This window comes from Callospermophilus lateralis, chromosome 17 (genome assembly GCF_048772815.1).
Source record: "Callospermophilus lateralis isolate mCalLat2 chromosome 17, mCalLat2.hap1, whole genome shotgun sequence".
In the NCBI taxonomy this organism is placed as follows: Eukaryota; Metazoa; Chordata; class Mammalia; order Rodentia; family Sciuridae; genus Callospermophilus; species Callospermophilus lateralis.
The window spans coordinates 63,077,091-63,091,716 of NC_135321.1; the positions used below are offsets into that span (position 1 = coordinate 63,077,091).

General features: G+C 47.7%; 1 protein-coding gene across 1 annotated transcript; it reads left to right on the forward strand.

Moving 5' to 3' along the window:
* The first annotated feature begins 5,034 nt into the window (after positions 1 to 5,034).
* LOC143638116 (NUT family member 2D-like) lies at positions 5,035 to 14,425 on the forward strand. The gene is made up of 6 exons (XM_077105627.1): positions 5,035 to 5,265; positions 8,806 to 9,335; positions 10,428 to 10,556; positions 11,596 to 11,735; positions 12,270 to 12,586; positions 14,324 to 14,425. Exons 1-6 carry the CDS (start codon positions 5,035 to 5,037, stop codon positions 14,423 to 14,425), a joined length of 1,449 nt encoding a protein of 482 aa, XP_076961742.1.
* Positions 14,426 to 14,626: the final 201 nt, after the last annotated feature.

The following is a 14,626-nucleotide window of genomic DNA, read 5'->3' on the forward strand; positions in this document are numbered from 1 at the left end:
AAAAACTCAGGGAAGCATTAATTAAATACACCACAATGTCCCCTGTTTCCCCAGCATAACAACCTGAAAAACAAATTCATAACTCAATCATTAGGAAAAAATTACAAAATCAACTGCAAAAGGGAGACAACACTTTAGATAGTTTCTTAAAACATGACACTTGGGTGTTTTACAATCATGACCAAGAGGAAGAGGAGGAAGAAGATGAGGAGAGAGAGAGAGAGAGAGAGAGAGAGAGAGAGAGAGAGAGAGAGAGAGAGAACGAACAAAAGAAAGCAACTGCCCTTATGACAGCCCTACAGATGGATAAATCCAGTAGACAAGGTCCCCAGAGTGGTATTGCTCCCACCATAGCTGGCTAGAACTGTGCCCAAGAGGGACATTACAAGAAAGACTGCCCATGAAACAAAGCAATGCCACCAACACCCTAACCTGTCACTGAAGTGGATCACAGGTGTTTCGAATACGCACACAGGCTAGGATCAGTGGACAAATCCCTCACTTCAAACAGTCCAACAATAGGAATGATGGGTCCTGGGGAATCCTTCTTAGGTTCCAACTATTCAGACTGTTTTATTTCTGTACAGGAGCCTAGGATGACCTTGACTGTCGAGGAACGGAAAATTAATTTCTTTCTTGACACTGGTACCATTTTTTCTAATGCCTCTCAAACCTCTGATAAGTCCATCTAATTGACCTTGACTCTTTTACCCCTGCCTCAGGAAGACCTGAGCCTGGCAGACCAAAACCAAAGTGAGCTGAGGCAAGCTGATCTACTATCCTTCTGCAAGAAATCCTGCCCACAGTGGGGATGCCCACTGCACAACTTTTCCAAACCCCAATTACCATAAACTTGACCAATAGTATTGTTTCTCCTTCCAATTAATAAAGACAATAAATATTTTTTACTCAGAAAAAAAGTGAAGTTGAACCAATGGAATTCCCAAGTGCAAAACAATTTCTGACTACCTACATGCATTGTTTAGAATATTTATTTTTTAATTACAGATGGACACAATATCTTCATTTTATTTTCATGTGGTACTGAAGATCAAACCCAGTGCCTCATGCATGCTAGGTGAGTGCTCTACACACCTCTGAGCTGAAACTTCAACTCACAACCCTGCATTTCCATGGATTCTAAAGACAATGTACAGTGTGAGAAAGGTTGTCTAGTGTGGCATTTCACATGGTGTAATACGGAAATGACACATTAAGATATCATAAAACAGTGCATAAATACTTTTCTCTCTTTACTGAATTCAAGAGGTTTAAAGATGTATGAAGTTTTGAAGCATTTTGGTGATGGCTTTCCATGATAGAGAGTTGCTGTCTCAGGGTGCCAGGAAGATATGGGGTGTTCTGCTAATGCTACAATCTGAGAGCCACTGGTACTCCAAAAACAGAACTGATAATACTAAGGGAGCTAGTTGTACTCTGCCTGTTTGTGATTGCATCTAAATTAATCCAAAGAAGCCTAAGATGTTTGAGAACCTCTTCTCTCCTGATGCTAATTCTGAATTTTTTTCCTGCCCCATAAATACCAGGATATGAAGGTTTTAATGCTTAGTGGGTGAGCAACATGCAGAAAGGGCACTAAGAGAACAACTTCCTCTGTAAGCAGCCCAAACATGTGTTCATGCAGGTTTACTCATGTGAGAGTTCTTCAGTTCTTCCAAATAATGTCCCCTCTGCACATCACCACATCAGCCTACATCTACCTGGAGAAGGCCACATTTTCTTGCAGCAGTGCACTTTGTGCTTACTTCTGAATCTAGGCCTCAATGGCCTCTTCTGTATATTGACAATTCTTCCTTATTTACTTTCCCTTGTTCCTTGAAACAAAGCTCTATTACATCTTGAGGTTCCCATTTACACTTTCAGTGTTATTTGTACTTCACATATGATACCACACATACATATATACACATGTATGCATAGATTCATATGTCTACTTATACACATATATGTGTTCCAATTCAAATTACAAGGGTGAATATTGTTTACTGGCTGTATCATGAATGATATGCTCAATAGAATAGTGGCTTTCTGGGGTGGAATTTATTTCTGGTTACCATGGGCATGCCATGGAATCAGGGAGACTGATTAAGGAATAACTGTAGGAATTAAGAAAATTGTTTGTGAGAAAATACTTATCAAAATAGTGCCCAGTCTGGGTTCAAATATCTTTGAGACTTAAAACAACACTTGTATTCCCAATTATCTAGATGCAAGACTCTGGATGAGAAACCTAATTACTCTAAGAAAGATAAGGGCATATTGTTCAATGTCTACTTAAGAAAAGGCCAAGGGGCTGGGGTTCTAGCTCAGTGCCAGGATGCTTGTCTAGGATGTGTGAGGCCCTGGGTTTGAGCATTAAGAGTAAATCAAATAAACAAACAAATAAATAAATCATGTCCATCGGCATCTACAGGAAAAAAAAAAAACTTAAAAAAAGGAAAATCCAAAATGACAACAGAAAGTTTTCTCAGACAAAAGACCCAAGAGCCCTACAAAAATTGAGATAAACAATAATGTGAAAGAACTCTTGTCAAATTGAGTAATAAACTCCACTCCATAAAAGATAACATTAAATTATCTGCCCTGCAATATGTAAGGAGTGTTATAGAGCAGGCATTTTGATCTTTAATTTACCTCATTACATTAGTCATCTTTCTGTGGCTTTGAAACCATATGTAAGGTAAACCAATTACAAGGAAGAAAACTTTATTTTGACTGAACATTTCAGAGATTTCCTTCTATGTATACTTGGTCAGCTTCATGGTTCTGGAGACTCCCTGGAGGCAGAACATCATGGCAGAGATCACATATTGGAGTAATGCTGCTCACCTCATGGCAGCTGGGAAGTAGACAGCATGAGGCCAGGATCCCAATATCCTCCTCAAGGGCATGTCCACAACCATGCAACCTCCTTCCAGCAGGACCCACCGCCTACTGTTTCATCACCTCTCAATATTGCCAGAGGCTGATGAGGAAATATTTATAGACCTTTCATGGATATTTAAGATCCAAATCACAACACATATTTCATTCTATACTTCCTACATCAGGATGCATATGCCTAACACTGCATGCTGGTATTTGGAATTCACAGCTGTGACTTAAGCAAGGTCAAACTGGGTCTCACATGTGGACTGGTGTGAATCATACAGAGATATGGGATTCTGACTACATTCTGGCAGTGAATGAACACTTTGGTTGTTATCTCTTTGGGAGGGGTAAGCACATTTCATGAGAGGGTGGAAGAGAGAGCCAACTACAAGTGGTAGTAGTTCAGTTTATCAGTCGGTTCTCTGCTTCTCAGGCACATATCATAACTGTCTTTCCTGAACTTCTCTGAAAATTGGTTCAGCCAAACTTAATTTTCTGCTTGTCCACCCTGGGACATGCTGCATTCTATAAGGAAGATTATTCAATGTTACTGTAATAGTTAATTCCATGTACTGATTTGGCTAGGCACAAATACCCAGCAGTTTGGGCCAAACACCAGTTAAATGTTACTGTGAAAGTTTTTGTTTTGGGCGTGGGGTGGGAATTCGTATATCCACTCAGTGGACTTTGATTAAAACAGATTACCTTCCACTGTCGGGGGTCTCATCTACTTCATACATATATGGCCCCAGGAAGCAGACATCAATTGCCATGTCCCTTAAATACATCTACTAACAGACACCTAAATATTTTTCCACTTCACAACTATTGCTACTACTTCAAGACAAACACACACACACACACACACACACACACACACACACACCTGAGGTGGGGTAGTTAATACAAACTCAATACACAAGTAACTCTCCATAGGTATCTCATCTTCATATACAAGCTCACACACTCCCAAATATGAAGAAATAACTCTGTCTTCCAAAATGCAGAAGCCTGCCATCTGCACACCACACAATGAATATATTCATCCGACTGCTCCACAAAATTAGTAACCGACCAGCCTTCACACACTCAACTACATGTGCATGGGTAATGAAAATAAAATTTATTCAAAATCCCTTGTACCAAAACATGATGTCCAGAATGTACAAATATCCCTCCTCCATTTCCCAACTATAATAATCACATTGCAAGTGCAGAGAAAACTACCCAAATGCCTTCCTTAACATAGCCCATATGCAAACACATGTGTATCCAAACTCCCCAGGGTGTGTTCGTGGAAAACTATATATATACAAGACCACCACAAGAAAAATATTACAAAAACCAGAGCTGACTTTCCCTTGATCTCCCATATCCACACAGAACAAGAAGATGACCATCACCACTTCATCTGACCCACACTTCTGAACACATACCACATTCTCGTCAGGCAGTCGAAACAGAGCAAGATCCAAATTATGAATGCACATCAACACATTAGGGACCCCACCACCCCATCAAAGGAACAGTGAAAACAACCAGAGCCCTCTGAACTCCTACTAACCCTCCAGGACCAGCGCAGCGTCTCATGTTCTCACCCAAACAACCACCCCGTGATCTCAGGCCCATCAAAACGGAAGGAAAACTTCCTGGCACCCAGAAATATCCACAGGGGCCCCCAACAGCCCAGCAACGCATACGTGAGACCATATCATCAACTTCACTGCCGCCATACACAAGCACCACAAATTAATAAGACAACATGACTCTCTTTATTGCACAGGACTTGTGGTCACCCGGTTCTCCCATCATCATTTAGGTGCTCTGTCCAGACGAGCCCTGCAACAGCCCACCTACGATGGCCCGTCAATCACGGGGTGACTACAGCAGACTCAACACACTTGGCTCAGTGTGTTCCCTTCTGCAAAGTTGCTAAGGCCTGGGAAATGAGCGTCCTTCAGCTAACAACCCGGATGCCAGGTGACAGTGTCCTCTACATTCACAGGTTTCAGGCGGAACAAGAAGATGACAGTCACCACTTTGTCAGACACCTACAGGAGCCTCAGACCTGCTGACCAGGACTGCGCTTCTCAGGACCAAACAGGTGCCCTGGAGCCGGGTTTCACACAGGCTGCAAGGGACATGGATGGAGGATGCTTCGACGTGGGCGCCGCACTGGCCATCTCACCCCTCACTGCCAGGCCTGCTGCAAGCGGCCTGCATCCCCTGAGCTGCCTGGCGAGGCGCAGGTGCCAGAGGAACGGGCAGGGACATAGTGGGAACGGAAGAAGTTCGCGGGTCCAGTACCTAGAGGCTTATGGGACTGAGTCTGGACGCCGCCATGGGAGCCCAGCTGGCCGTTGGGAACCCGCTGTCTGTGCTCGCGCCTGTGCCTTTCCCAGCAGGAGCCCCAATGGACGTTGGAGCCTTTGCATGGCAGCCTGTGCGCGCGCCCTTCCAACCAAGCATGTGCTCAGGCGCGAGGGATGCAGGAGGGACACCCGTGGCCCTGCAGGAGGAAGAAATGGGCAGGGAAGCCTGCAAGGTGTCTCCGGCAAGAAGGCTCCCCATAAAGAGCATCTGGGCTGGTCCTTCATTCAGTGGGAGCACCTGAAATGACAAAGTGATCTTCGCAGTTACAAACTGCTCATGCCTACGGTAGAGACCACCCTGCTGCAGTCCTTGGAAGCTAAGGAAGCTCTCTACCCTGTGCTCCTTCCCATGGCCAGTTTGCACAAATTGAATTTGACTAGTGTCATCATATGAGCACCTGTGGTATAGCAGTTTGAAGCAGTGCAAACTGATTGCATGGGTAAGGGCTGAAGCTCAGTGGCAAAGCACTGACCAAGAGGATACAAGACCCTGAATTCGACCTTGGTTTAGCAAATAAAATTTGCTTTGAAAAATCTGGTCTCCAGCATTCATTACAGTGTATAATTATTTTTTAAAAAATTTAAAAAACCTGTGGAATGAGAACAGAGTTTTTCTGCACTGCATATTTTATATCACTGCTTCAAAAGAAATAACAAGGGAAGAAAGAATGAAGAAGCTTCTTTTTAGTGCCTGAATATCATGGTTTGCCCCCCTCCTGCCATTTATTGAAAAGACTTATAATAAGGTGTTAATATTTCATGAACACCGAACTGTGTGTTTTGCAAGCCAGGGATGGGAGAAAAAAAAATCATCACCAACAAAAACAACAAGAAAAAAACACTTTATACATAAAACACAATCCATACCCCACAGTTTTTTAAGAGTACTGACTGTGTATACCGGTGATTTTGTGGCTCATGAGAGCCATGGTTCACTGGTCCTGCCCATCATTGGAAGCAAAGACAATTTGGTTGTTGAAAGAGAGGGTCACCTGTCACACCCCTCTCCTGTGGATTTTAGAAACTACTTCAAAATGACCTGGAGGCACACACCACTTGTGTCACCCCTGAATTGCCTGAAGGGAACTCAAAGTTCTTCTATACCTATTAGAGCTCTTCCAGGAATGTCTGCCCAGCCACCCCCCCCCAGGCCAGCTGTCCTTGGCGCCTCCCCCCCTACAGAATGTCTGGATCCAACATTCCACTGTCGTTTACATTTAAACTTTGGCCAGCTTGGCTCAGTTGGACCCTGAGCATCTGTTACAGACAGGTCACTCTCTGGGTCCTGTACTGACGTTTCCCACTGTGGAGACTGTGAGACACTGTGTCAGGTGTCCTGCCTGGCCTTCAGAAGGAGGTGAGCCTGGACAGTCAGGGGTCTGTTATCTGAGGGCAGTCACACCAAAAACCCTTGGGAGTAAGAATGGAGCACTTACCCTGTGGTCAACTGATTGAACAGAAGTAAGGGAAGGAAAGAGCCTTAGACAATACACTTGAAATGGCCCAGGAAGCCCTGGGAAGACTGATACTGCTCATGGGGAGGAGGGCTCCTAAGACCCAGGTCCAGTCTAATCCGGGGAAGTACACTGGGTCAGCAGAAAGGAGAGAGGCCACGGGATTGATTCCTTGTAGAATGGACACAGGTCACTGCATGGTTTTTTCGGCAGTCACAGATGGGGTCCCTGGAGTCACAGTGAGGCCTTCCTGGAGTCAAGATGCTGAGCCCTGTGTCCATTCTATAGACACATGGAAGCTGCCTGGGATATCATTCTGAGGGGACTGACTGGGAGTCTCAGATCATAAGTGGGCAGGGGTAAGAAGTGTTCTTAGTTAGAAAACTGCCCAATGGGGATCTCAATGACCACAGATGCAGTGCGATATAGTCTCTGTGGGTGAGGCTGCAGGGCACTCCAACTGCCATAGCACAGGGTCCCTCACAGACTTCCTGCCCAGGAAAACTTCTCCTTCCATTCAGACAGCAGGTGTCATTGATTCCAGAAGGGCAGGGAACCCAGGAAACCTTAGCCAACATAGATTTGGGCCTCTGGGGGATCTTCTGAATCATTATCACTTTCACACTCTGTGTGTGTAGCCTCAGCTCATTGTTTTCAAGACAACACAGAAGACTTTTGCTTATCTTCATGGTTTGGTTGGTACTCCATGATAAGGGAGCACATGTGAGGTGTTCTTCATTTTCCAGGATCACGTTTGAAGATGACTGGGTTCTTTTGAAGACAGGAAGGAGAATAGCACACAGTTAGGAAGGGGCTCTACTCATATTGTCATTGGAACTTAGGCAGCTGTCCCGATGGATACATGCAAGTGTTGAAGTGTGGTACACCTCCCATTCTTTGACCTCACTCAGCATAATGTCCTGGTGAACAGGAATGTGCTCCCAACAACTTGCTACAGGTAGCAGCTGGTGCAGGCCTGAGTCTCTGGGACACTTTCCTTCCCATTATTAGGAGTGCAAAGGAAAAGGACATCAGAATGGCTCTAATTCCCAGGCCCAATAAAAGAATGACCAGTGTCTGTGAAAACCTCTGGAAAACCCCAATCCTCACCATCCCATCAACTTCATAAACCTCAGTAACCTTTGCTGGTCAGCCCTGGAGAGGATCTCCGGGACTCAGTGTCTATCACATAGACCTCTTCCCTGGGAAAGGAGCTCCCTGCATTATGGCAGCAACCAGTGAGCACTAGGATCACAGATGGCCAGGATCTGTCCCCCATTCGTGTTTGGTGTGGGAAGTGCTGGGAGAAGCACCCACATGCTGGGCAGGATGTGCTCCTGGGTGAACTACAGAATTCCTCAGCCTCTAGCTAGGCAGAGATCTCAATCAGGTGTTTCTTGTTTGTGTGTGGATGCCTAGGAATAAAGTGGAGGGGTATATAAGGAGTATTAGCAAAAGGAAGGCTGAGGAGGTGATGGGGGAATAGGTTTAGAACCTGTCACCTTCACAAGTGACCCTAAAGTCCCTGCATCTGCGCTGGAGAAGGTCCCTTTCCTGTTGGTGAGAATGAGGAGGAGCATGGTGCCACTGAATAGAGTCAAGTTGATCCATTTCTAAGGAGTCACCTAGGAGGCCAATGGAGTGTCTGCAAAGGATGCACAAGGGGCCTCTCAGAATCAGAAAAAGCTGAGGTGTCACAGTCAACTGGGAATCCTGGTGTACTGAAAATGAGATTTCTCTGGTTAGAACTATGACTAAAGGAACGGAGCAAGAAATTCACTCAGGGACATTTGCAAACTGCACAATTTCCCTGCCCAAGGGCCCTGAGCTGTGAGCATTTGTTCGCAGATTTCCACTGAGTAAGAAACTGGGGGTCCTCAATCCTGCTGTCATTTTCCCTCCCCCATTCTCCGCTTTGCTTTGCCTCCACAGCATCTGCATCGCGGAGACCAGGCATGAACTTCAATCCTGGTGCCCACATGTCTGCATTCAGGGGCCTACCCTTTCTTCCAGCTGCCCCTGTGCCAACACACCAGCCATTCTGGGAGTTGCCCCTGGCACCAAGGGTGACTGCACCTATCTCCCAGGGTAACCCTCTAGTGCTGTCCACTTACCCTGGACAGTCATATGTGCCAGGGCTGTCCACCTCTGGAAAACATGGGCCACAACTGAGGCCAGTGGGGCCTCCTCATATTCACAACATTATCCACACTCAGACACCCCTCAACTGGAGGGCCCCAGGGGCCTTCTGTGGGGGTGTGGAGCATCCTGCTCCATTCCTCACAGCACCTTCTGCCCTGAGGACCACTGTACCTGCCTCAGACAGTGGAGGGATTCAAAACTATGGGATCCACTGGCACCTGGGCCTTCGCCCTCCAGCACCACGACCATTTGCCCAGATGGCCCCCATCATGTTCCCAATGAATGCACGCCAATGGCCAGGTACAGTGTACGGGGAGGGCACACTACCCACCTTCCCAGCTGCAGTGCCACTAGATGACTCCAGCAGACCTCCCAGCGTGTATGAGAACTTCCGGCGCTGGCAGCGCTTCAAGACCCTGGTCCGCAGGCACCTTCCTCAGACTCCTGATGTGGAAGCACTTTCCTGCTTCCTCATGTGAGTGTTCTCCTCAGGCTCCCCCTTGAGCTCTGTCAGGAGGAAAAGCATGGGTTGGAAAGAGGAGGCTGGGATGTAGGGGAACTGGATGAAAGGTCCTGAGGGTGAGGGGACAAGCTGAGACCAGGGAATGAAACGTGCCTTATGTCCGGTGCCTATCACAGCCCTGTGAGTGCAGGCAATCTTTGTCTCCAATGATCATCACCATCACATGGAGGACTCAAGGTCAGAGGAGGTTCCTGGGGGTAATGTGGGCCAGGAATCGAAGTTGGCTGTCTGACTCCATGCCTCCCCCAGTCATTTCACCTTCCACCATAGACCTGATTGTTCTCAGCACCAGGGACATCCCAACCACAAGTGGGTTTAGTGGTGCTGGCTCCAACACAGAAATCTATGGCTCCCCATACACATTGTCATGAACTCCTGATCAGGACCCTCTGGTGATGTCACACTCGGGGGGAAGCTGTCTTTGGAGACTGCATGGGCATGTTCAACTTTGCCCCAGTTTGTAACTGCTCCCAGGCCATTCTGTGCCCTGTCTTCAGTCAGCCTGGGCCACCATGATGCTATGGAAAATTTGTGAAAAAACAAAAAGGCATTCCTTTCTCACAGTTCTTTAGTCAGGATTCCCAGGTAAAGGGTAACTGACCTAAAATCCCATGATTGCTCTCTCTTCTCCTTGCTTGAAAAGACAGCTGGCTCACCTGTGTCCTCACAGTGTCTCCTCCTTCTCCCAGAAGAACACTAATGCCCTCATGAGGCGCCACCCTCAGGATCTCATCTAACCTTCTAAGCACTAAATGCAGTGTCCAGATACCATTCCATTGGGGGTTAGGGCTTCAACAGGTGAATGTTGGGGGATAAAAACATTCATCACATAGTACACCTCAATGATATTTGAGGAATCCAATCACAATCATGCTGGTCAATGCAGCCCTTGGTGTTCAAGTTTTGTATAAGTACCCTGGAGTCCCAATGTCAATACTTTGAGTTGAACATCATGGGGCAAATAAAACAAAGGTAGGAGATTATGCTGTTGGTCTACTGATAAAGGAGGGTGACCTTGTGGACACTGATCCTGATGAATTCCAGCCCAGTGCTTCGGTCTCTGTCCCGACGAGAGCCCACCATGACCATGGAAGAGGGCCTGAGGAAGGGTTTGCAGGAATGGCAGCGCACCAGCAACTTTGATCGGATGGTCTTCTATGAGACTGCAGAAAAGTGAGCCAGTTTTCAAGGCCCAGAGCCTACTGATGGGGGATCATGGTTTGCACAGCAAGGTCTGGTACAGACTGTCACCTACCTATGTTTTGGCTCCGAGGCATCTAGCTCTCCAAATAGCGGCTCCTTCTAGCTTGAGGCCTGGGCATTCTCTGGGCAACAATCCCAGAAACTCCAGGCTCCATACTCTTGATTCCAACTCTGCCTTGAGGTTCAGGGTCAGGATGGGGAGGAGGTACCAGCCCAGCCAGAGGGTCTGCTGCTGCTTTGCTGGCTCTGCAGAGGGGAAAAGTTGCACTAGATTCACTCGGGCCACCTGCCTGGGAACTGGTACCTCTTTCTAGAGTGAGGTCCATTATAACTCATCAAAGTGGCCACTACTTCAACCTGATGTTCCAGAAGAGGGTGGTGGTGGGGAGTGCATTGTCAGGGCCAGCCACCACCTCAGGTGCCCCCAGGACATGTCTCTGGTCCTTACTGCCTTTGCTCTATGTAATCCCAGCCTTTCTAACAAGGGAAGGGAAGAACCACCCTCCTTGGAAGAAACCCAATGTTCTCAGCTTAGCTTTCACTTCCACATGACCCTGCCTGTAATTTGGTCTCCCAGGTGATCCTTTCAGGGCCCAAGGTCCCAGCCTCGGTACCCCTGAATTGGGTCAGGACCTCTGGTGTTCCCTGATATAAATCACATCCCTGACCTGTTTCTACAACTAAACTGATGATGTGGTTTCTCCTGGCAGAAACAGGAGAGAACCAGAACAAGGATCAGCTAGGGGCCCTGCCTGGGTACCTCAGATCTGATTCCCTTAAGGTGCTAGTTGATGTAGTGTTTCCCGAGAACTGTAGTTCTTCCTCTGTAGCAGCTCCCTCCTGTCACTGGCCGGACCTACTCCAGGATGCAACTCCACATTCCTGCCACTAGCTCCTGACTGGTAGCTTAGAATACTCCATCGCCTAGAATCCCACACCAGCACCTGCCTGGTATGGCTAACCTGATTCTCAGCTCAGCCTGTGCCTGCCTTACCCAAATCCCATCAAGGTTCATGGAGTTTGAGGCTGCAGAGGAGATGGAGGATCCAAGGATGCAGTTGTCAGGGGTCTTCCAGTGCCGACCTCCTCCTGCAACTCCGAGGCTGGAAATCCGAAGGCCTCCAGTCCCTGAGGCTGTCCAACAGCCAGGTAGCGTACCCACATTCACACAGTAGTCCATGATAGTGTCCAAACAGTGAAAAAGGCCAAGGCAAGTTGTTGTCCCAAATAAGAACTTTTCCTTCAGTATTGGAGATTCACTCTTACAAGAAAAAAAGCCCCTAACACCTGAGGTCCCTGCCACCCAGCTATGAACTGTGTATTGACTGGGCCAAGTACAGATCTCCTTTCTCTCCTTGTCTATCCAAAGAAACAACACAAGATCTGCCTGGGACTTGGGTCCCGGTAGGGTAGAGTGCATGCAATACCAGTCACTACAAATGTCCTCCCACTTGACTCTCCTAGATGTTGCATCTGGTGCACTATTATATCCCTCGGTTCCTGGGTCAGGTTGTCCTCATGCATGGCATACCAGGTTAGGTCCCCTGAACCCCTGAACCCTGCCTACTACCAAGTGTTTGGGATGAACATGGAATCCTCATTCACACACCACTCTGGTCCTCCCTGTCCTAGTGTGCACCTCCAGGAAGACCAACACTAAGGTATGGTCTGCCTGCTCATTAGCGGCCAAAACCAAGGCACCAGAGACCAAGGTGCCTGAGACAAAGGCACGCAAGTCCAAGGCACGCAAGAACAAGGTGGCCAAGACCAAAGGGCCTGAGAAAAAGGCACCCGACGAGATCCCACCTGAAGCCATCCAAGAGTACATGGACATCATGGATGAGCTATTCGGGCCTACGAACTTTGCCACGTGGGAGCCCTCCTACTTGTCTACAGAAGAGCTTGCGGCAAACTTGGGAGAGGAAGGACTAGAGCAACAGGATGATTTATACCCAGATCCAAGTCTCATGAGCTATGTTGATGAGAACTTTGTCAACAAGGTGAGCTGGGCTTACAATCTTGGTGTATACAAGGTTTTGGCACTCATGGAATTGAGTTTCCTGGCTTAGAATCTCAGATTTATATTGTGTGTGTGTCTGTGTGTTAGAGAGAGAGAGAGAGAGAGAGAGAGAGAGAGAGAGAGAGACAGAGAGGGAGAAAAGGAGAAAGAGACAGAGAGAGAGAGAGAGAGAGAGAGAGAATGTGTGCACTCATACATGGGTGTAGCTGGTACTTGGGATATAACAACCCCATGGTGCAAATGAGCATGGGATTATTATTGCTTCCTCTTTCTCCTAGAAGTCCTCCTGACTTGGGGCCATTTCCTCCCAAGGTCACTCACACTCTCTTCCTTCTCATCCCAGGCAGAGAATATAATTCATCCTCGCTTCCTGCAAGAAATGCTTTCCTCCAAACCATATATAAATATCTTGGCCCTAACAAAAGAACTGGAGCAGCAGGAAGGACTCACTACTGACCAGGTAGAAAGCAGAAGGAAGGTCTCCCAGTAGACCAGGGGTAGGTGATACAGAAGAGAGGCATGGACACCTGATAAAGAAATGCAGGGACACCAGGAATAACAGTGGTTGGGAAGAAACAAGAGGTAGACAAGAAGAAAAGGGCACCAGGTAGAACAAGGAGATAGAGACAAGAGGTTTACCAGGGTTTCAGAACAGACACCAAGGCACAGAGCAATATATGGCAGACTAGGAGACAAAGGGACACAAGTATACAGGAAAGGGAGTTACCACAGGTGGAGAGGGGAGCAAGGGATAGCAGGTAGATGAGGAAGGCACAGGACCTTACTCATGTGGCCCACAGGATGTTATCATTATCCTGTCTGTGATGGCTCCCTGAGTGAGTCTGTTCCAGGATACAGGATGTAGGATGGGAAAAAAAAGGAAGGAGACATGAGAGCCATGAAAGGGTTCAGGATATCAAGCAGAAAGGAAGCCCAGGAGTGTGGCCAGCAAACACTCAGTGTGTTTTTATGAGACCAAGATGAGTAACAGATCCACTTCCCACTAAAATATGATTGTCCTGATCCCTGTGGCCCATTTCATGCATGAAGAAGAGTTGGCCAGTGCCCATATCCTCCTTCAGCTTGTGAAGAAGCACCTTTGCAGGTGCCTCAAGGTCATAATATGTCCCAACAGGACACAAGAACTTCCGAGGCAGCTGCAAAACACGCTGCAGAGAAGCGGAAACATCACACTGATCAAGGGGCCAGCATGGAGGACTGGTCCACAGAGGTGGCTTCCCAGGTCATGAAGAGGAGCAGGACCATCGAGCCAGAGTTGCTGGGTTCAAAGGACACTGCTATCCTCCAAGGCTGTCACGGGTCTTCTTCATTGGGGACCATTCACTCCAACCATCCTCCCCCAAACCGCAGATCCTCCTCCTCAAACCTGGGGAACAAAAGTGTAGTGGGTCCCAGAAAAGCCACTTCTTCTGGGCGGCCACATAAGACAGCCAATAGCTGCAGTGTGGACGAGGACCTCCAAAGCCTGGATTTCCTCCTTATCTCCCAGCACCGCCTGCTGCCCTGGGAACTGTCCCAGAGCCAGGCCCCTCCAATAGAAACCCTGTGCTCAGGAGATCAAGCAATCCAGGCCCCACCTCCCCAGAGAGGACTCCTCAGTTCCCACCCTCCTCCAGGTGCCATGACCATGAAGAGTGCTCTCACTGGACGCACATGCTTCATGAAAAACACACCCTGCACTGGGCCTCCCCTCCAGGTCACTGGAGGGCAAGATGTGGATCTGGAGCTGGCTAAAACCTCACAGCCTCTGAAGAGGAAGTGCACATCATCAGGCAACCTAAAGGAGAAGAAGCCCTGAGGACAGTCCTGTTGACCAGTGGCCTCTGGGGTGTCTGCCCCTCAGGCAAGATCTCACCTTGCTTCATTCTGTTTTGGAAGGTCCAAAGGTTCTTCATCACATAGGACAGTTCCTGTGGGTTCTCAGAAAAATGAAGGGAGTGGGAGGGTATAGTAAATGTAGAAAGAGGGTAGGGGGAGGTACTGAGAGGGGAGGGTCACA